Source organism: Colletes latitarsis, chromosome 3, assembly GCF_051014445.1.
Source record: "Colletes latitarsis isolate SP2378_abdomen chromosome 3, iyColLati1, whole genome shotgun sequence".
Lineage (NCBI taxonomy): Eukaryota > Metazoa > Arthropoda > Insecta > Hymenoptera > Colletidae > Colletes > Colletes latitarsis.
Window position 1 is genome coordinate 43,126,592 of NC_135136.1, and position 22,292 is coordinate 43,148,883.

Below are 22,292 nucleotides of genomic sequence, written 5' to 3' on the forward strand. Positions count from 1 at the left end.
AAAAAACCAACGGTTACCGAATTGCATTTAAAAAGAAAAAGTTTATCCGACATACCTTTCATCCGAGAACACGATGATCACCGAGCCCACGGACTCGGGCGAGGACACGCCGCTGGAGTCGCTGTCCAGATCGTCCGTTTCGGGATTGAACAGCTCCAGGGATAACAATCGTGGCAAAACGGTCTCCAAACGACCGCTGGCCGTGGTCGAGGCGCGTCTGACCAACGGAAACGATGGCTTGGTCCGCGTTGCGAAACCTGGTTTCTGCTTCAACAACTCCTTTATCTGGTTCAATCTGGCTTTACGACTATCTTCCTCCTTGATGGTCTCCTGGCTCTTCTCTGGCGACGTTACGTCTGAGGTGTCCTCCGCGGTTGGTAGCAGCGGAGCAGTATCCTCGATAGTCTTGGGTTCTTCGATGTCAATGGTCTCCGACATGGATCGATAGGCGCGTATAGTTTGCAAACTGGGCTTCTTCCCTTCCAAGGAACTATTTCTACCGCAAGCCTCGGCCTCGCTGTTCCTTCTGCTGGGCTGCAGTTCCGGATTCGGCGACTGGCAACTGCCGTTCGAGACGTCCGTTTTCTTAGCGGCGGTCGTCGCCTCCCCGAGCAACGGTTGCGGAGCAGTCGCGGAAGCGAAGAAAGGTCTCGGAAACATGGGATTCAAGGTACGGGGAGACAAACCGGGAGGACTGGGCGGTGGCAAGGACTTGCTCGTAGCCGGAAACTGTTTGAGCAGGGGTGATAGGGAAATAAGCTTGAGCCTTGCATTGGACATGTCGGGAGGGTGTTTAACGCGCGGAGAAGGAGGAGCTGACGTACTGCGTAACTGATAACCAGTGGGTATGGGGGGGATAATCTTCGCCAACGGGGGTGCGTCCTGTTTTGGCACGTAGATCACGGACGCGAAACTGTCTTCGGAGTCGACGCTCGTGTCGCTCTGCAGACTGCTGTCCTTGGAGGAATCCGAACCGTCCTCTCGGGACAGACGTCTCTCCACGCCCTCCACTTCTCTCTTCAGCGTCGTCGCGGGTGGTACTTTCTCGTTGGCTTTCGTTTTCGACGCGTCATCGTTAGTCACGTCCGACGCGGGCGTATCGCTGTCGCTCGACTTCCAACCTTGGAGAATCTTTACGAAACCGTTCTTCAAAGATAGCCCCGAGACCTCGATATTGGTCGTCGACTGTTTGATCTTGTTCGTAAGGCCACTTTTTAACAGCTGAAACCTTCTAGTCGCGTTCCCGGAATAGAGGGAGTCTCTGAGGGCTTCGAACGTGTTTCCTTTATAGATCAGGTCCTCGTTCAGGGATGCCTGTTTCATTATGTTCCGTCGTACCCTCTCCTTCTCTTCCAGCCTCTCCGCGGACATCAGCTCCTCGTTCATAGAGCTCTGCTTCACGATGCTTCCTCGCTTCGAACAGTGAGTGGGTGTTATCTGAATCATAAAAAAGACAGGACACGTTACGCGACTTCTTTCTTTGACCAGCTATAATATGACATTGTACCTGATAGTCTGGAACGTCCTTAGTTAGTTCTTGAATGGCAGTGTTATCAGGATTTTCCAAACCGACGTCGTCTATTAAATGAGACTTCTGTTTGACTAGCCGTGGCTTCGAGCCACTCATCGACGATGACGTCCTGGAGTCGCCGTCCAAATTTAATTCGGACGTCAACACGGAACACAGGCCGGGAATGCTGGATCTCGACCTCACCAGGTCCAGTTGTTGAATCTCCAGGATGTCGCCGAGACTCTTCGACTTGATGCTTAACGAGTCTTGCTGCTTGGTCAGCGTCACGTTCACGTTTTCTACGCGACGCAACTCGATGGGCAATTCGTCCACGTCCTGGGGCTCCTCGTGCTCGTGATCCCTTCGACTTTTACCGCTGCCGCTCTGCCAACTTTCAAGAAACCAAGGCCGACCTCCAGATCCACGCCTACCTCCAGCTAATTTCTGAATCAGATCGATGCGATCGTTAATATCGTCCAAATAGGAATTTCTCGCAACATCGGTCAAGGATTTGAAATTTGACCGACGAGATGGGTCCCCTTTGTCGCGGTCTGCGCCTTTAATTGCGTTCAAAGCACATTCCGCAGGCAGTTACCCTACTTTTTGGCGGGAACATTGCCACACTCGCGCCCGGAATCGATAACGATTTAGGTACATATCGTGGGACACGTTATCGCGTCTCCGATACATGGCCAAAGAGCTCGAGAAAAAGTAATTTTGGTCCCATTGCACGCGAATAAGTCGCGTGCGTGACATCGAAATGCTCAAGGAAATAGGGGAAGGTTGCCATAATTGGACCACCTTCGACACTTTCTTGAATCGTCATGTTTCTAACAAACGAATTGAAAGAAACTTTTAATATTAATTTATTTGAATAAACGAACGAGTTATTCTCGTTTTGTCAACGTTGCTTTTGAAACATTAGGTGACCAACGAATGAATTTTGACCCTAATTACCTGCAAAGCACGCCGGACAAAGCTGTAGCAGGTCTCATTGGGGCTCGATAGGCTGCTGGTCGACGGCGACGGACTGAATATTGGGTCGATCCAATAGCTCTTGCTTTTGCATTTTCGTTGGCTGTTCCTGAAGCAAGAATGCCATTATCCGTAATTATTGCAGTCACGATGGCTCCGAAAAGCTTTCGCGAACGATGGAACAAGGACACAGAGAGGCGAAACGTAATTTCGCACGGCAATTTGCCACTGGCAACGCGGGCTTTCGAATATCTACTGTATGGAGCTATAAAGAACGCCTCCGAGTGGTGTCCACGATACGAGAAAAATCCCTCTTTTTCTCGCCCATAAATTGCGTTTACCCGATAGCATTGATATTGATCGTTTATGCGACAATAACGAAACATAGCATTGCTTTTATTTTTACGATCAAATCGGAACCAGTACGTTTCATGCGTGGACATTTCAACTAGAATTTTTATTAACTGAAGACTGTGTACCTCTTGGAAGATAAGTACTTTTGAGCGTTTTGATTAGAGTGCACGTCGTTGAGGTTCGGCGCGCCGGTACGTTTCGATCTGTTCAACGCAGAGTTCGCGCAGTACGCTTTGGGCCATGGTACCAAGACATCTTGAGACTCGAACTGAAAGCAAAATAAAGAAAAAAAGAAAAAAAAAAACGATTTTAGAAATATAGTAAAACCTCCTTAACACATGTCAAGTAGTTTCTAACGACACTAACATTGTTTAAAAGTTCATTAGGGTTCGTTTGTTCGAAGCGTTTGAAAGGAAAGTTGCGTTAAATACCGTGAAAGTATTCTCGGTGTTAATAATACTAATCTATCGTGCGAACGAAAGGCTACAGCCTGCAAAAATACAAGTATCATCAACATATTCCAACGATTTATCTCGGTCATGTGCATTGGGACAGTCGTATCGATTGTCCGTCATACTCGCGTGGGCGTATTTCATAGATACGCTCGAATACCGTTTGAATTCAATCGTATCGGACGAGGAAATTTTTAAGCCGATTCGAATAGCGAACATCTAGCTACGAATCCTTCGAATAACCAGCGACTAAGAACGCCTTGCGCGTTTCAAGCATTTCGCACGGCATCGTAGCTATTTCCAGAAAAGTAATGTCATTATGACCGAATTAAATAAACCGAACAGTCTATCTCCTGTCAGGTTGATGGACGCTAGTAGTAGGCAGGACAACTATTTTCTGTTACAGGTAATTACTAGGTAAATCTTCAGGAGTTTGGTGATTCGTTTACCTTTCGATGCCTTTGTTCCATAGCCCATACGGATATGACCAACCGACCACCGATTCGCAGTACTCGCGCGAGTTCTTTCAACGCGTGAACCCTCCTTTCCGTCGTGGCGAAGTGGTGCACCACAGCGATCGAAAGGACCGCGTCGAAACTCTCATCTCGAAACGGTAGGGCTAGATTGTCGCAGATCAGTACCTAAAACATACACGATAAACAGTTTGTATCATTTATTTTACGGAGGAAAATTTTCCAAGCTTAACGCAGAGAATTATCCAGCCAACTCGGAAAATGATTTCCCGCAGGAAACGCTCTGGATACAATTAAGTCTGGTAATTACGATTAAACCGAACAGGATACGGATGTAAGAGTCCGTTTCCTGCACGCGGCCACGATTCGACTCGCGTTTTCTTCAAAATGATATATTCACCTCATTTTCCTTCTCACGCGCGATATCCGTGAAACGCTTACACCGGTCCACTCCCACTTTAAAGATGCTGTGATTAACGCTGAGGTACTTCCCGTTGCCACAACCTGAACAAAACCAACGTAAGCATGAGGCAATGATCTCGAAAGAAATATTTCACAGAAAAGTATCATTATACCATATCTTTACAGGATGAAATCACTGTAATAGTCGATGACAGTCAGGACAAAGGATCTACTTAAAGCAATCGATGGTTAGCTGGGAACTTAAGATAATAGGAATTTACGCGAAACCCTTTGGTTGGGATTCTAGGGCACAGGTCCAATATTCGGTACGAATATTGTTAGAACAGAGAGCATCTATTTCAAGGAGTCGTCGACGACGACGTTGGAACCTGCCAACAATGGAGATCGATAGAGTGCCCTTTGATGTATGCATGGGAAGTGTACCTACGATTGCTATAGGTCCACGGTTCAACAGCACCGTTGACGTATACAGTCAGTAAACAAAGTTTCTCCACAGTGCACATACTCCGAACAAAGTAAGCGAACTTCGTTTCGACGATAAATTAGTTATTAAACATCGAAAATTGTTCCGATTCTAGTATTCTTATATCACACTCGATCGGATATTTTTCCAAGCAATCATTAAACCTTCGTTTTTATTATTTTCTAAAAGCGTTCGCATCTGTTACTTTCTAATTTTCTAGCTCGGCCTTTTCCACAGTTGTGCGTGCATAGAAATTATTCATTTATACAAATTGATTCGTTTTCAGATTCACACCTCATGAAATTGTCGTTAAGAATGTTTCGCTTTTTCGTTTCAATGCGTTTAATAAATAAATAGTACTTGGTACTAAGACGTATTATTTTAGTAATCGGTTTCCAAAACTGTATCGGGTCGGCGTCGATTTGGAAGTTTGCTGGTCGATGAGTTTGTGTAACTCATGGAGAACGGATCCCACGGTATTTCAGAGGCGTGCATGCGACGTGGGATCAGGTACACACAGACACACACGATCGTGATATACATGGATTCCCGTCGATACATCCGCGCGGAGGTCAATTGATCATGTGAAAGCGCGAGTGACCGGGTCTGAGAGCCGAGGAAAAACCGAGCAAACCCAGGAATAAAGACACGCGCCCATAAACGAACCTACACGCGTTCCAACGGGCGTGGCGAACAGCGTCCATCGAAATTTTAAACCGACCACTTCGGGTCCATTTCGACCCGAGTGAGAATTTTATTCTCGACCTACCAATGTCGCAAACGAGGGCTGGGTTAGGTCTGGGTTTGACCTGAGATTGATCCGAGTCACAATTTTATTATTTCGAAAGACTAACAAGGAGAGGTGTTGGCGATGGACCTACCAATGTCGCAAACGAGGGCTCCAGGCTCCAATTCTTCGAGAAACTGGTAAATCCGTGGCCAGTGTCTACTCTGAACAGTCTTTTCGGCGCACTGCTCGTACACTTCATGGACATAGGCTTGCTCCAAGGCCACCGACCGAGCAACTTGCTCTCCGTCGCTTTCAGACATCCCTCTCGCTAAGATGGCTTACCCTCATCCGTGATACTGCAACCAGAACAGTCGTCCTTCGTAAATACAAAGAAAAATTAATTATTTTATTTTTTACTTTTTTCGCTGAAAAATGTTTAACGCAATTTTTCGAAATAACTCGTGCATCGATCGCGCATCAACAGCTACTTTTTGTAATTACTTTGCCGCGCACGTTTCCTCGTCCGGACCAGATATCGCGAACTCTTTGAAAGCAACCTTTTCAATTCACCCCTGTTGCGTTTTCATTCCCTCATTGTTACCATCGTTGAAACAGGCAGCGAATATTTCTTTGTCTCTTTGTTACCGCTCGACAGACAAAACTCAGAGAGCTCGCTTCGATCGCTCGAACGGAAAATTGGTCTTTAACTTTGACGGAGTTAAATATTGCGACTTCCTTTCAATAGCTCTTACGTACGAGGCCTGATTGAAACGTTCCGAGACATTGGGCGAAAATCATAACGAGTCTTTTTCCAATCATAGAAAACTGACGAGGAATAGTTAAATGATCGAATATTATCTAAATACTTAATTATACAAACGCTTCGATTAACTTTCAATGACTCGAAGGAATAATTTCTTCATTTAAATCTCAGATTCGAATGTCATTTTTATCATGATTTATAAACGGTGTCTTTGATCTGGAACTGATCGATCGACCACTCGAACCTAATCTGCGAATCTGCACTTGGGAACAACGGTCGATGTAAAATTAGATATAAAAATCTGCGCGGTAACGTATCGACGAAACGAAGATAATCGTTTCCAAAAAATCATGTTTCACTCGAACAAAGTGATCGATGCTTTTAATCGAGTCTGGTCTCTTATCAATGCGACTCTCTAATTGCGACGTTTATTTTTCTACGGTTTTCAGCAACACTCACGAAGTTCTGATTATTAAAATTAACGATAATAATAAATATAATAACGCAGAAATGTAATCAGAAACATTTCAACCTACCACTTATCATGGACGTAGTAACGTTCATCGTTCGTTAGAGGTGTATCTCCTAAAAAGTTTGTGGCAACCATTGCTCTGTGGGATGAAAACGAGGTCGAATAAAAATTCCGGTGTAATTGAAAATTTTGTCAAGTACCTGGACGACCAGAGTACCTATCGAATACTCTGACAAATCGAGTTCTATTTCGAGCCGCTCGAAGAAAGCAGAATACTCGCGTAATCGCATATGCGATTGAATAACCAACGACCGATCGTGGTCTCCCGCTGATGCCGGGGTTCGCGTAATCGCACAAGTGATTTACGACCTCTTCGTCCACGATGAAAGGCGTCATTCTACGCTAGATCGGTCACTTTTACGATGTCGGTGTTTTGTTATTTTCTATTGTAATACGTCAAAATAAAGAAGAGAAAAATAAACACGTTATTCCTTGGCCTTCTTCAATGGCACATTGATAATTAATTCTAGACTATAACAAAGATACATCGTTGAAGATAGTAACACAGTATTACAGTAATTAATATAAATGTTTCCGATGAAATATTTTTTCGAAATTGAAATTAAAGTATAAATATAAATTTAAGTCGACGTTCGTGCATCTTCCTTCTTCTCTTTACGGTTGAAAAAAAACGAACGTCCATCGTTTCGACGCTCGTCAGGCTCCGGGCTGGATCTTCTTCGTCCGAACGTTCGAGATCCATCGATCGCGGCATCAGATTGGCTCCCAACACGCGGCTCGTACGCGGCCACGAGGTGACGGTTACTTTTATTTGGTCATCCGTCGATTGATATTCCGTAATCGGCCTCCGAGCAAGGATTCCGGTTCCGAGGGTACCGGTTTCATACTTTCTCGTCACTTTCTTTTATCGAACGGTCGCACGTAGCCATTGCTCGGCGTTCTCCCGCTTCAAAATTTGCACGAGAATCGCGCTGTTTACTCGCGACCCTGACAACTTAATTCCCTGCTACAGTGGTCGTTTAACACTATCTTTCGTTTCCTTTTGCCTTGCGATTCTATGGTCATTAAAAGTCAATAAATTTGTTTCTATCGACGCGTATGTACTCACTAAAAAACAGAACGAACAAGGTCTTGTATTAAATTTGTTAGTTGAATATAACGTAGTCCTACGTAATATCTTTAATTAAACGCGCCCTTGTTCGATATAAAAGAGAAATTAAATTTATTTTTCGCAGCGACGGAGTTAAAAATACCCGCGGTACTTCCGCTGGTACTGAAATAGCGTGTCGAATACTTCCGTGTTTGCGAGTGCTTCACGTTTCGCTGGAGGTCCACTCTCTAAGAGAACGACAACTATTTTTAGGCGGCTGTTCGTCGAGGCGTTTCCATAGTCTGAACAAAATCGTCCGTGGGAAAACACGTCCCCAACTTTTATTCACCCTTCATAGTCGAAGGCCAAGATACTTTCTACCTTTGCCGGAAGCGCTACCCAGACAGTTTTACGATCGCCTGACTCTTCGTGACGCACGAATTTCGCAAGTCCTCAACAGGGAAAATGACTGTTTCCAATTCTTGTACAAACGGTCCGACTAAAACTGAAACGATAGAAAAATTTTCTGGTAAATCATTTGTTCTGTAAGTCTGCAGACAAGTTTTTCAGCATCATCCGAAGAAATGTACCGTTTCGACGGATGAAGAGAGAAGAGCTCGAGTTCCCGCGCGGAATGACAAAGTGCATTCTTCCGCGACGACAATTAAACTCGAATGGTTCGTGTTCGGAATATTGCACGCGGAATAACGCGGTTCGGTTTCTCAATTTCGAAGACCCGTTTACGTGACTTCAACGTCCCGGCCACGGAAACGATTGTTCCGTAGAATTCGACGAGGGAGTGGTTTGTCCTGCGAACCTTTATAATCAGCCGTGCAATTAGGATGCTGGGTGTCTCTCTGTCGTTCCTGTTCGTTAATCGACCAGCCTCGCTAATTGCACCTCAACCCTCTCCCACGCGTCGTCCAAAGTTTCTCGATAACGCCGCATCGCGATCTATCGAGCAACTTCTGCGGGGTTAAGGAACAATTTATCCAATATTCTTAGAATTTCTAAATATTCTTCGCCACAATACGCTTCGTTTGCATTTGGAAACATTAAAATCCTCCAATCCGTTCCGGAGTTATGATTTTTTAAACATACGCATGAAACTTTGGAGAACGCTTTTCTGGCCACATATTATATTGTCGGTTTTTTTTTCTCGAAAGTGTGCAGGAATTCGCGAGTATGTCTATTGTAATTGACCCCTGCAACCAAAAATAATTGTTGTGTTCGAAAGTCGGTCAATTTTTTGTGGGACACGCCGGTTCGAGATCTACAGGTAGCACTGTTTGACCTAATTAATCCCACGATCGTCCCTGGCCGGCCTACGTTATAATGAATCAGGTATTGACGACAAGTCTAACGGCGCCACGCAAGAGATTATCCTTCGGCTCGGTAGACAGCTGTCGCGAGACGAGTTCGAAACAATGGCTTTCATGACGGTCGTTGAAAAGAAAGGACAAACTACTATTCTGTAAACGCGAACCTCGTGGAATCAATATCATAACTGGCATTTCTGCACACTCGAGTCCCGTGGATTTTGTGGAGGAAACTCTAATTCGTAATCCCAATCGGATTCGGCTCTTCTAAGCAGTCATACCTAAGCTCAATAACGCAGTCGACTGTTTAGCACTAAACAACCGCGTCTCAAACTAATGTTTACGATTAAAGATGCATTATACATTCTACATTTTTTAACATTTAACTATGGAGAGTTTAAGGCCAAGAAGATTATACATATATCTATTGCAATTGCCTTGAACGTTTGTCTGTCACTGTACCCGGAGTTATGGTATAAATAAAACGTAATTCGTCGGTCGAGGCGACACCGATATCGAGGCGTCGATTCGCAAAATCGCGAATAACAGACCGCGATAAAGCAACGATCGACTGAAAATCGACGAAGCTATCTGGAACTTCTCGTTGGCAGACCGGACAAAAGGTGTGAAAACGAGATGTATATCAAGTGCGCGAGCCCGATTGGATTTTATCGAGCCCGAACAGAAATGCTCTACATACGTCAATCCGACGATCAATCATCGCTATTATTTGTCATCTGTCCCGTCGAGCGAGAAACGTTAGGTCCAAGGATAATCGGAATAGCACTTGAAACGAACAATCGCTCCAGTTCCACGACTGACAACTTTTCTTTCCCGTTTAGATAAAAGAAATTTTAATTTACAATATTCCCCCTCGCCCTGTTATCCCGACGTTCGATCGTCCGAGAACTACTCTACTCTTCGAGCTTTAGTTATTTGATTTTAGAATAGAATGTTGATATCTACGAGACGATACTTGAAGTATAAAAATTCACGAAACCGTCCGCGAGCGAAGGGTTATAATCGCTGGTCTAAAGCGTCCACACGTTTACCGTCCAACAAAAAGCTATCATCGTCGGTGATCGGCCACGGCGAACAATAACTATTTGCACTCGATTCTCGGTTCCTGGGATAGCACTCGTCTCGTAGAGTTCCTATTCAACCAGGTATCGTAACATTCGAGGACTCTTGTTAGCCGCCGACGACGACGACGACGAAAGAGGTCCGTCGACACAAACAGGTCGAGTGGCCTCTTGGTCGACGAGAGAAGAACACTGCAAGACGTCCACTCGTCGATCCACTCCGACCGAGAGAGCAAGGGCGCCGAAAAACCAACCCGAGAAGAATATCAGCAAAGGGGAATACGAATTAAAAGCGAAATCTACAGGTAGACCTAACCTGGCCGAGTGGAAGAAACTGTTCCTGAAATTAATTAATAGTAACAACCATTTTATCCCTTGGTGTGAAATAAAATCGAATTGGTACATTTGAAAATAAAATGCTGTTACGCATAATGGCGTTTACTTACTTCTGTTATCCAGCGTTCTTCCGATTTCTTTATTTTAATAATCGGAACTTACTTTCTGGAGACGCCTTGTACGAAACACGATTGGAACGACTGATCACGAGGTCACGCGAGCGTCCACGTGGTCAGCGTTCCCCGAGTATCGGGAATCACCAGAATTCATAAGCCGATCTCGCAGGACGGCAAGCAACCGCAGTTGAACAGTTCCTGCAGACGCTGGAGGATCAGCTTGTCGACCCGTGGCCTCTTCTCGTTCTGGGGATCGACGGGTACGTTTCGGTAGCGCAGATGAGGCACCCTGTACGCGTGACACCAGCGGACGAACTCGCTGGTGTCCTCCGTGCGAATGAACGTGATGATGGCCCACAGGGTGCAAAGGTCCCTCGACTTCCGTTTTGTCTGCAGATAGATCTGGCAGACGTCCAGGAACGTCATCAGATCGACAACGCTCATCTCCTCGAAGAAGAGGGGGTCAGCCCTCATCGACGTTCCTTCTAACGCCTCGTTCGATGACTGGATTCGATCGTGTGGTTCTTCCTTAGGTTCTCGACTAAACGACAGGGTCTGACAGAGTCAAAGTACACTGAAAGCGATACCAGCGTCTTCGCAAACTGTAAACATAGTCAGTTTTCAAATTCTCGTTCAGTTCAGTGCGTTTGAGCGAGACTCGGGCGTTGAAACATGTTGTGCTCGTCAACTGACACTCACTGCTGCCGGGACGCTACAAAAACATCAACGGTAGCGAGTTCTTCACGGCCGTGGATCGAGAGAGAGAAAGAGAGCGTTATCGCGGAAATTCGAGGCTATCACGTGAAAGCCGACCGCGGAACGGCGGGTCCAGGTGCGTCGTTGGTCTCTCGTCGGAACGAGCCGTGCGAGGATCAATCCGTGGAACCGTGAAGAGCATCACTACTCCGCGTTCGTGACGCCGCACCACCGCCCCCGCATTCTGTGCAGACAACCACCGAGAGCGGTGGCGGTGGCAGGCGGACCGCCGAGTGCCTTCAAAGGGAACACGAAGGCCTCGTTTCTCTGCCTTGTATCTCCCTCTCTCTGTGCGTACATACACCCTAGGTCCTCTCTCCCTCTCTCATGAGCTTTCCTCTTTCATCGTACGGTGCATCTCCACCCCTGTAGCAGTTTCCCTTGGTTCTGCGCGTGTCGCATCTTTCTCTAGAGCACGTTCTTCGTTATGTTCTCCTCCTTGTCGCTATCGAACTATACCCGTTTCTGTCGTCGCTTCCTCCCTCTTTCTACCGGCAACACACCCACACACAACACCGACGGCACCAATACGCGGCTGCGCGGTGAATTTATTCGATATCCTCTCTTTCGCATAACTGGGTTAATTTCGGTTGCGCCGGTGTAACTAATTTTAGGACGCGCGACGCACGAGGCCGGGGCCCGGCGCCAAACAATGCCCCGGGCCCGCTGCCGTCGGGCCGCGAACAGGCTTTGATACGCAGTACAAGAGTCTTTTACAGTATAGTGAAACTCTTATCATGGCTTAACGACTACTTAAGAGACGGAACGCAAATGGTAGAAATCCGTGGATGTGTATCCTGCGCTATAAACTCGTCGTCCGGAGTTCTACGAGGCTCGCATTTAGGTCCATTTTTATTCATCGTTTTCATTACTGACGCATAAAAAAAAAAAAACAAACTGTATTTATAGCCGATCGACAATATATTTTTATCCATAGTTCCTTAAATGTGCCTCGATCGTTAGGCTCGCTATCTTGGATCTTAAGCGATCGTATCTCGACAACAACGAACGTTAGAAATGCCTAAACAGAATTTGCAGCCGTTCAAAGTGACAGTGAAAGTGTCGAAGAGAAAGGAGAAGATAGAAGCGAGATAGCATGCAAGCGTTTATGGCACGCGCTACGTTCAAACGCGGTCTCGTGTGCGAACGCTCGGCGTACCTTGGGTGCTTTGTATTCGACGTTCACTGCGGCATAACAATGTACGCGATACGACATCCTACTAAACGATAAAGAAACGAAAGGGGAAGTAAAGACGAAGAGATCAATTCGAGAAGTCTGTCGCAATTAGAACCGGAAACGTTTCAACGATGCAATATTTGGATAATTGGTAAATTTGCGAGGAATATGGTTGGAGCATCCACCAAACAAGTTTTCTATCCCCTTATTTCTTTGTTTGGTCTTCAATTAAATTTCACCATTTTCTCTTTTGGTCAATAAATAGCTATTAATTAAAGATCTTTCTAGGTAGTGGAATCGTTTGATGGAAGGACTCCACATATAGACTGTTTCCAACCTGTGGGAGCGTCTAAAGTAGAATCCACTTGAAAGGCCTCGACGAAGAGTCTATCACCAAATCCAGAATGAAACGCCATCATTGTTGCTTCTACAATCAAATAATACCTACGTTAGAAACAGAGATCTTTCTAAACATATTGACCAGAAATAAAATATTGTCATTTAAATGCAATGTCTTTCTTTTTTATTAAGATCATCAAACCTTTTTGTTTGTATCGACACGCTTCATTGAGTGTCCGATGACTTATGGACGGGAGCGTGTATGACTCACGTCAACTTTCATAATCACAGGCGCAAATATGGGCAATCATACAGAAATACGCGTAAATTGAAATCATTATGGCTTCTTGCTCGTTACGTCCAAGTTAGAAATAACTCTTCTCGGTTGTACCGTCCATCGCAGGACACCCTATCCTGTTCTGAAAATAGATGAAATTCAATGGAAAAGTAATTCCTCGTTTCCCTCGGATTAAAAACAATTTCTTTTTTAACCGAAAAACATAGGAAAATACTGAGTAAAATTGCAGAGCAATGCAATCGTATCGCGTGGGTGTTGCATTGAACGGTAAAGACCAACCACCAGGGAGAGACGTCGGTGTCACCTATTTATGCGTCGAGTTATATCAAATTCTTTTTTTTTCTCTTCTTCTATAGACGTCCTTCGTAAATCGAGTCCCAGTTTCAGCGTAATAGATGCTTCTCTGAAACGACTTGGAGGTTTAACCCAATTAGAATTTATGCAACATTGCAAACGACTTTTCCACCCACCTCTTCCTTCTTCACCCCCAACAAGAACATCTCGGTAACTTGTTACGCTCTTTAACCACTTTTTAATTATTCGAACGACACAAGTTATGTTTCCTCCTTCTTCTTGTTGATGTTTTCTTTCGTTTACGCCGACTCGCGCAATCTGAATAATTTCTCGAGCAAGGCAGAACCGTAAACTTTCACGATCTTTTAAGGAATTCAGAGTTCGAGGTAATCGTCGAAATGATTTCACTGTTGAAGAAAAATGCTAATTCTGATTATAGTTGTACTAATAATGACGTGTTTTGATTACTGTTCACCCTCGGTATGTTGATATACTTAAATATTCATACGAAATATTGTATCTAAATTGATTTATAATACAAAATTAATATTAATGAATTACGCGTAAACATTATACGTTGCACGATACTAGTAAATTAATTCATAGTAACAGTGGTTATGTAACATAGTCGATGAATTAATTTTAGTTTTAAATAATGAACGCAACGTTTACTCGCCCAAGTTGAGGGAGAAAGTGATTAAAAATGTACCTAATGAAGACTCTTCAAGATATTGTTTCGCAGAGTGACCACGATAGTGATACCAATTACGAAGCGCATAATATCGAAAGTCTGCTACAAGAATCAAAACACGCTTAATTACCCCCTCTACTGTGTTACAAGTTGTCATGTTTCGTAATTTGTGGACGACACCGAAAGGGTTAAAACGGTTCGTAATTAACGAAATCGAAACTCTACGAAGGTGATCGAGATCGTTACACGCGACCTCTGCGCAGATCGGATTGCGCAACAATGGAGTCTCTGGAAGAAGACCTGTCCTCGTCGATTGGCGCGCAACGCAACAGTAGCAAGAGTCACTCCACTTTCACCCACAATCTTACGATTTCTTCGGTTCCACGAGACGTCGCTAATTATCGTACGCACCGTCGTGCGAAATACAGGATGTCCCACGTAGCTAAGAAATGTTACATCTCCAGAACGGTTAAAAATACAGAAAACATTATCAGCCAAACGTGCACCTGCATCTTTTTTTTTAAGTTAGGGTCACACGAGCGTTTTCATGTTCTTCCTTGTCTTGCAATTGAAAACAACGAAGAAACTGTGCCCCCGGCTTTAAAGTACATACACTGTAGGGTTCTGCGAATAATTTTAATGTCGCGTCGTAGGGTTATCTGTCGGCGGCGGTATTGTAAGCGACTTCAGTAAAGACTACCGATACCTTTGTAATTATGCCGCATTCTGGAATGGTCTCGAACCTTGCAGAAGGTGTCGGGTATTCTATTTAAGAAGACACGAGACAAGGGACGTTCCAGTATTCGAACAGTTCTAACGGGAGGCCCTGAATTCGGAGGACTGGGTCCAGCGAAAGGAATGGTAGCGTTCGAAAAACAACCGTCGAGAAAGAATCACAAGTCGGGAATGGACTTTCGCTCGTAACGACGGCCGCCGAGTGTATCGCGAGACGAAATAATTGCTCCGAAATGCAGCGAACGTGAATCGTCTCGGCGAACGCGACGCGAGTAAATTGCCGTTCTAGAAACCTGAATAGAGGAACGGCCGAGCGGCAATTCGCGTCCGAATAGAGACGTAATCGACGATCGTCGACGGATCTACATGGAAATCGGACTCTCAGGATTCTTCTTCGATCGTGGATCTTCCCTATTGTTGCACGATCACCGAGCAATCTACGGACGCGATCATTAGTTACGGAATAACCCAGACGACGATGAAAACAGAGGGTGGGGATGATCGTTTTCAATTTCGAACAATCGCAGATTACAAGCGACGTGGAATCGTCCCACATTCCTTCCGTGGAAGGATCAAATAGTGGACTTTTAGTCGTTGGTAACCTTAATATTTCAATATAAAAATGCACGACCTATTCGTCTATTAGAGAACTCTTTTTCTTCGAAGAACTGTCCGATTTATTCGACACAAGGCGATGCATCGTCATGCATAAACCACAGGCAACTTGCAACATCTAATGGAACTTCTTCCAATAATCCATGCAATTGGTTACTCAAGAAGTTGACGTAAGATTTATCTATCAATTCGCCATCGAGGAAAACGTGTCCGATTACGTTATCGTCGATCATTGCATGTCCATTTACACCTAATTATTGGTAATTTCGATCGAGGAATAACAAATACAGGTTTTACCCTTTTACGAATCAAGTTTTTTTGCAAACGTTTTTTAGAATGCATAAAATTATATCTTTCCCTCGTAATATTTTCATCTGTCTCCGATCGTTTTTAAGATACAATTTTTTCCAATTGCCTGGGACACCCTGTATTCGTACAACACCCCCTGAAGCACGGCCGTGTATTTTCAAGACACCCTGTGTATCGTGTTTCGGGAGGAAAAAAAGGAGTTCGACAATGACCCAGATAGCTTAATTTGAGTAGTTACCGGAGCAATTTTCTGACAAACAAAAGATACAGGGTTCGAACCCTGACCCGACATTCCAAATGGTCTTTTCCTCCAAACAATTTCAGTCTCTGCGTAGATTGGATCGAGAAGGAGTACATTAACGTCCGACAAGGTCTGAGTCAAGGTATTCTCGTAGCGTAGCGCGTGTTTCGGGAACAGGTTACTTCTAATAGAAATTTCATGCGTGTTGCAAGATTCTCTTCGACTAATTTGCATCTAGAACGACACAGTCCGCTAAAATATGCGGCGTCTGGTTGCGACACAGTATTCCGATTTAATTTTTCGCAATCAAACGACCCGATGCATATTTTTTAAGCAAACTCGTTCGTTCGTGCAAGCGACGCTACTAATTATCAATTAATGTTTTTCAAAAATAAAAGCCAAAATCGTTCCTTTGCTTCGAGTAAAAGTTTAATGGTTTCGCGTGCCATATAACTAACTTGGATCAAATTGAATATTCTTTTCCTTGACTATAGGAAATTCGTTTTCACAGATTTAGTTACGCAACTTCGTCGTTCGACGCTATATTTTATTGACATTCCATAGAATTTGGCAAGAGATGGGGAAACTCTTGGGCCTCGTGGCGTTCGCTAATCGTAAAAGTTTAGAAAACAGATGGCATCGTCTATGGAGGATTTGAAATTTTTAATTTTTATTTTTCTTTGGTAACAGTTTGTGCAATGACTGCGTTATTTCTAGCCTTGAACCAATGAAAAATACTGTTTGACAGTTGCTCGGAGCTACGTGGGCTGCATAACAAAATTCAAGGCAAATACTTTACCTATTAATAAACCGCGTCAATGAAACGCAAAAAACACGAGACGAAGGACAAACGCGATGTCGATTCCTGGAAAGACGGTACGATTGATTCCCCGAAACGAAGCTCTGTCTGATGTACAACTCCATTTTTTTTTTAGGAACCTCCAGACATCGTACAAAAATGGTCCCACTCATTTCCATAGCTCTAACCGATATTATGCGTCCCTTGAAACCACTCAACTTTCGTCTCAACATATTTTATAATGTTCAACAGTTTTAGCTAAAAATATTATTCCGCCTTTGTGTTATGTGAATGTATAATGAGACGCCGAAGAATAACAAGGAAACATGTTTTTCATATCGAACAAACGTGGACTCTCGAGTATCGTTTTTATCAATTATAAAAAAAAACTATCTTTATACTATCTTGGGTTATACTTTTATTTATCAGCGACGAGACGAAACATGCTTTTCAAATAGTTTAATTGACAGTTCAATTCGTTAATGAGCAGCGAATTAAAAGCAACCCTCTTCTAATTAGTTTTATGACTCGCGGTGCAACCACTTTCTCCGACAGCGAAGAAACTTGCAAATGGACGATGCGTAATCCGCAAATACGCGAATCGTGCATTCGATGGCGCGTGCTGCAAGTTTCGTTTCGTCGATGTACCGTGGCAAATTAACGTTCCGTCAAAGAATGGCGGTTCTTTTATTATTATTATTATTCGAACGGCAACGTGGTCGCGTGAGCGAACAAGAACCGCGAAGTTTCGAGGCGCTCGCCGCGCTTATAGTTTTAATATGGATAATGATCGTCGAGCTGACGGAAATCCTGATCCACGCCGCATGTGCAGAATGATCGCTGCAGTAATTACGCCGTGAACGACGACGAAAGTAAAACCAACTTTGTCACGAGGCGCTATGATAAGAGAAACAAAAGCGTAATTAGCGATTTCCTGGTATTACGTGTTTAATTTGTACGAGGACAGGGATCGTTTCGATTCGGTTGCTCGAAAAATTCCGATAGAATTTCGAAACGATCGAGTAAACGTACAGCGAGCGTAATATGAAAGTATGCTAATCGAAAATATTGTTCGATGGTCGATACGAAGTAAATTACGAGAAATCATGGCGTAGCATTGGCGAAATTTTGATAAAATCGAAACGTTAAATTATTATTAACGGTGAAATCTAACGAAGGACTATGTACATACTTTGCTTCCGCGTGCAACATTTCTTCGCGCAGAAGATATTAATTTCAGACTAGGGGGATTGACCTTTAGAACCGTAGCACTTTCAACGTGGCTGATCGCGAACGATCATGTTCTCTACTGTTAGTAACTCTAACTCGAACACGAGCTAAACGAGTGCAACCATTTCTCTTTGTGATCAATTTCTTATGTGTTTCGTAAATTGTTATTAATTGTTATAAATGTTCGATAATGGTACATTTTAAACGTAATTGCGATTCCTCGATCTAACCACCGAAACAAGGAAGTGGAGATTTCAATTTCAACATCCGGGTAATTTGAATCTCTTGAACGTCTATATAAGAAATTCGACTTGGTTGCAACAAATTAAAAGTTCTGTCGACGACAGACGTTGAAACGCCACGATTGTTTTCCTCGTTCGGATTGCCAGTTAGCATTAATCTACGAGTGAAACGAAATCGGCGAACGACGTCGATCGTTCGGGTCTTGTTCCAGGATACAAATGAAACCACGAAGCGGAATACTATAATAGAAAGTATCGGTAGACGGAAACGGTTGACACCATACAACTGGATACACCGTAAAACGCGGTGTCCGTAGTTGCAATCATGATTTTCATCGCCGGCAAGACGGTCAATTTAAAGGGAAAAAATCCTTGGATCCTTTCTAATCGGATCCAGGCAACAATAGAAACGCGTTTCAGCCGGGTCACGAGCCTGTCGTGCCGTTCGAGGCAGAGAACGGCGATTGACAATTAAGCTTCGCTAACGGAAATCAATTTTTCATACCGTCGAAATATCGTTAGATACCAAAATCTTGATAAGAATGCTATCTCAACAGGAGGTCTCGCACTATGTCGAACTGGAATGGGTTGACTGCAACAGGGTCGAAAGAAAATGTCGATCTTTTGGTATACGTATTCGTCCAAGTGGAAACGTTCCTACCGTGTAAATCAAAGTCTGACCCGACGCTGGTGTCTTCCGTTGCCGCCGGCAAACTATTCTTAGCACGCTTGAATTTCTTATCGGGGAAGTTCGAGCCTCGATCCCTATGTATCGACGAGGAACGAGGTGGTTACGGGGCCATTTATTAAAAATAGAAAGAGAGGACGCTGACGAAACGTGTGCGGCGAACGGAGCTGACACAGAGAACGAGAAAGGGAGGCAGAGCGTAGGGGAGATGGCGTGATCCGATGACGACGAAACGGGGATGAAGAAGGGTCAGGGAGAGGGCGAACAAGCCGGAGGAGGGAGAGACGGCCACGAACGCTACAGCGATTGAAATACTCAGCTGCGGAGGTGTAAAAGGGCGTCAGCAGTGACGTGACGACACCACCTAAGGGTGGGGGGCATCATTGCGATGCAATATGGTGAACCGTGGGCTGCGATAGTGGCTACCGAACCTATCTCAACCTTTCACCAGCTTTACTTCCAATCGTTAACCCCTCGACTTACGATTTACTAAAAAAGCGATTACATGGATTCGATAACGCGGACGAATCAAGGCCCTTCTTAACGATTAAGAGGTGGAAGAATAAAAAATACTATGAAAACAAAGCAACAACTACAAATAAATGGTATAACAGAAGGATATAGAGACATCTCGCCGAAAACGTACCAACTTTCCGTTCGACTAACGTTCGAAGCGATTCGATTCCCTTTTGTGACGTCACCGCGCGGGGATGACCACAGAGGAGGGTAGGGAATTTGAGAATCACTGCGACAGAGATAACCGTGCCACTAATGGATGAAATAGTGGTGGTAGGAGGGTTGCTCTCGGTGGTGGTACGCGGAGGCAACGTGCCAGCCGTGAGGGGAGGCAGCCATGAATGAAAGTAGCGCGTATCGATTTACCCGCGCCGCCCTAGATAAAATATGGTAAATAGTGAGCCAAAACGGGCTACGAATGAAGAACGTCATCGTACATAACGGTGCGTTTTTGGCCAATCAGCTCCATCTATAATTCTGTCCCGGTGATTTTTCGATAACACGTGTCACACGACTAGTTAGCATTTTACAGCTTAATTAAAACATCCTCCGTTTATCTAAAGTCACTGCAAACGAAGGGACAAAATCTGTATCATTCTATATCCTTAGTTTTTGAGTCGGTTTTTTAACTGAATATCATAGAAATAATAGATTTTTACCAACTATTTTATATTTGAGACATTTGATTAGTTGATTGTTGATACCGGCGAGTTTTAAACGTAATAATTATCGTACGATATTTGACAATAATAGAAGGTAGTAAGAATCGTTAGTACTTGTTCGCCGACTTCTGTTTTGTAAATCGACGTAGCGTCCACGTCAGGCTATGTTTCACCCTGAATAATTTACACAACTCACGTAGTACACAGACATTACGTACCCGCGTTAAAAGCATACGTCATACCTGTAATGTATACATCGCGCGGGGCGCTGTAATAAAAAATAATTCAAGGTGGCAGCTTACGGTTCTATGTAGACGTAGCAAACTTCGTACGCACGCATTCAATGCGTCCGCAGACGGTAATTACCGTTGTCTGATCTATTATTATCGCCTGAATCTATAACATTGTTCAGAAAATGTTTACTCTTCCTTACAGTACGATTCGGCATGACTGTAAAAGACTATCGTTATTTCCAACAAATTCAGAAATTATGAAATTCAAACTTTATCGCGAGGACGTGCAGGGAAAAATTGTCGATGGACTAGAGAAAAATTCATCGGAAAAATGTAGAACGTCAACGTTACACAGATCAATGGAACGATCGCAGCGCTATATGCGTGTCACTATCTAAAATTATTGTCTCGGGCTGCCGCCATTACCCATTCATGCGATTTGTTCGAACTGCTTGCACGTCAATGGCACCGAATCTACCATTCAAATAAATGCCCAACATCTTCGCGAATCGCAAAACCTCCAACTCGTAAATGTCGTTTAAATTAAACGAGAAATATTTACAAGAAACACACAGTCTCGAGTCATTGATCTCGCGAAAGATTTCACAATGCTTCATATGCACCAACAGATTGCAAATGCACCCTATCGCGATCCGACGTGACTTACCGCAAATGTCTTCAAACGAGAGAAAAGCATCACGACGAAAACGATCGACCGAAAGATCCAAAAATAAATAACACCCCGAAACGTCCTCGCGAAACCACCTCGTACGTACAAACCGACATCGTGACATCTGTTAAAAACCCGAAATTAACCGATATCGGCGTGAAAGATTGTTCGTGAATCGATGCACGTTAAAATTCTTTTGACCTGTAACACGTCCTGTCGCTACAGTGAAACGAGGTCTAACGTCTAAGTACGAAATTGTGCAATTAACCGATTGAGAATCTCCGATATTCTCTTACCTGGGTCATGACAGGGGTGGTAACTTCATGTTTCGACGGTGGCGAATTTCAACACAGCTGGGCGTCGATGTGGCGATATATCCCGGTATCGTCGGACGAAAACGACAGCACTGCAATGGTTAACCACCACTTCCACGCCATAACACGTCGGGAAACGCGCGACGATTTATTCACATGACAAAGTCGCAGGGGATCCGTGACAAATTGACCGCGCAGAACTGTCGTTGGACGTAGCTGCGCGAGACACAACAAAATATACACCGATTTACCCGGATGGTGCACGCGTTCCCTTCGACTATCGAAACAGACCGTCCCTCCAGCAGCCCCGCGTTCGACGGTGGCTGCGGGATTGTTGGGGGTTCGCTGCTACCGAACGAACGAGAACGAGGAAGAGGTTAACGGAGAGAGATGCTACGCGAGCGAGACGAAGAACGAATGATTCGGTGGTGCGACGCACCGTGGCGCTACCCTCGATCCTCCCTAGCGCAATACAAATCCGATGACGGAGAACCAATAAATAATTTGGGCATTCTAATTAGTGGCGAGATCACGTTCGATTTATACTCGCCAATAATCAATCGATTCCATAATTAACAAGGAAGGTACAAGAGCTTCGGGATCATCGACTTAACTCCAACTTTGTACACTGCTAAATTTCAACACCCATTTTGTAAAAATGTAACATTGTAGGTTGAAAACTCGATATTTTTCGAGTTATTCCCACTCAACCCTCCTTCGAATTACTAAACTTTGTTACGTAAATAAATTTCCGAGACCCTAATATAGAATTCTCAAATATCCTGTTATTATTACTATAAACTGAAAACTGCCATTAATAATCCTAAAAGTATATCCACGTACGAATTTCTGATGAATTTTATCCGTGTAAATTAAAATTTTATTTCTTGTTGCGGTAGTAAAC

The 22,292-nt window shown here is 44.1% G+C and overlaps 1 protein-coding gene across 3 annotated transcripts in view; it reads right to left on the bottom strand.

The window, feature by feature from the left end:
- Window positions 1–21,797, bottom strand: part of Fid (class I SAM-dependent methyltransferase fire dancer) — a 28,362-nt gene extending 6,565 nt beyond the window's left edge. Inside the window, exons 1-8 of one of the 3 annotated variants that reach the window (XM_076762513.1) lie at window positions 21,371–21,797; window positions 5,532–5,736; window positions 4,165–4,268; window positions 3,741–3,932; window positions 2,983–3,107; window positions 2,468–2,594; window positions 1,508–1,954; window positions 56–1,437 (exon numbers count right to left, since the gene is read on the bottom strand). In XM_076762513.1, coding sequence (XP_076618628.1) covers window positions 56–1,437; window positions 1,508–1,954; window positions 2,468–2,594; window positions 2,983–3,107; window positions 3,741–3,932; window positions 4,165–4,268; window positions 5,532–5,700 — 2,546 coding nt within the window. In that variant the 5' untranslated portion in view covers window positions 5,701–5,736; window positions 21,371–21,797. Of the gene's footprint in view, window positions 1–55; window positions 1,438–1,507; window positions 1,955–2,467; window positions 2,595–2,964; window positions 3,108–3,740; window positions 3,933–4,164; window positions 4,269–5,531; window positions 5,737–6,679; window positions 8,250–21,370 lie in introns of those variants that run through there. The other 2 variants (XM_076762511.1, XM_076762512.1) reach the window with 2 other exon arrangements.
- Window positions 21,798–22,292: the final 495 nt, after the last annotated feature.